Raw genomic sequence first — 487 nt, forward strand, 5'->3', positions numbered from 1 at the left:
GCAGGGGGGGCTGCCCAGCTGGGGGGGGCGGCTGGATGAAGCGGGCGAGGGCACCGCGGCAGCGCTCCACCACGTGCTCCATCTGCAGGTAGCTGGCGGCCGTCAGGTAATTAACGAGGTCGCGGCCAGCGAACTCGAGGGCCCCGGTGTAGCAGGAGAGGAGGAGGTCGGCCAGGACGCGGGCACTGTGGGCCAGCGAGACACGGAGCTCGGCCGCCGGGTTGAGGAGGAACTGGTCACGGAGGAAGGGGGAGCAGGCGGCCAGGATGACGCGGTGGCCTCGGAAGCGCAGGCTCCGCGCCACGATGGTGACGTCGCAGAAGCGCTCCTCTGCCCGTAGCCGGTTCATGCTCCGCAGTGCGGCCGCCTCGTGGCCCGGCAGCTGGAAACGCAGCACCTCCGCGCACGACGACATGGTGGCCGGGGTGCCGGCGGGGACTGGGAGCGCTGGGGAGGGTTACTGGGGGAATGGGGGCTCTGGGAGGGG

The 487-nt window shown here is 71.9% G+C and overlaps 2 protein-coding genes across 2 annotated transcripts in view; one reads left to right on the plus strand and one right to left on the minus strand.

Moving 5' to 3' along the window:
- ZBTB12 (zinc finger and BTB domain containing 12) overlaps window positions 1-440 on the minus strand; it is a 1,290-nt gene extending 850 nt beyond the window's left edge. The window contains exon 1 of the mRNA XM_010575242.1: window positions 55-440. Within this exon, the coding sequence (XP_010573544.1) occupies window positions 55-415 (361 nt within the window). The 5' untranslated portion in view covers window positions 416-440. The remainder of the gene's footprint in view (window positions 1-54) is intronic.
- A 28-nt stretch (window positions 441-468) lies between these two features.
- The window catches only part of C2 (complement component 2), a 7,784-nt gene continuing 7,765 nt past the window's right edge, over window positions 469-487 (plus strand). Inside the window, exon 1 of the mRNA XM_010575243.1 lies at window positions 469-474. Coding sequence (XP_010573545.1) covers window positions 469-474 — 6 coding nt within the window. The remainder of the gene's footprint in view (window positions 475-487) is intronic.

Source organism: Haliaeetus leucocephalus, unplaced genomic scaffold (genome assembly GCF_000737465.1).
Source record: "Haliaeetus leucocephalus isolate CR32 unplaced genomic scaffold, Haliaeetus_leucocephalus-4.0 Scaffold459, whole genome shotgun sequence".
Lineage (NCBI taxonomy): Eukaryota > Metazoa > Chordata > Aves > Accipitriformes > Accipitridae > Haliaeetus > Haliaeetus leucocephalus.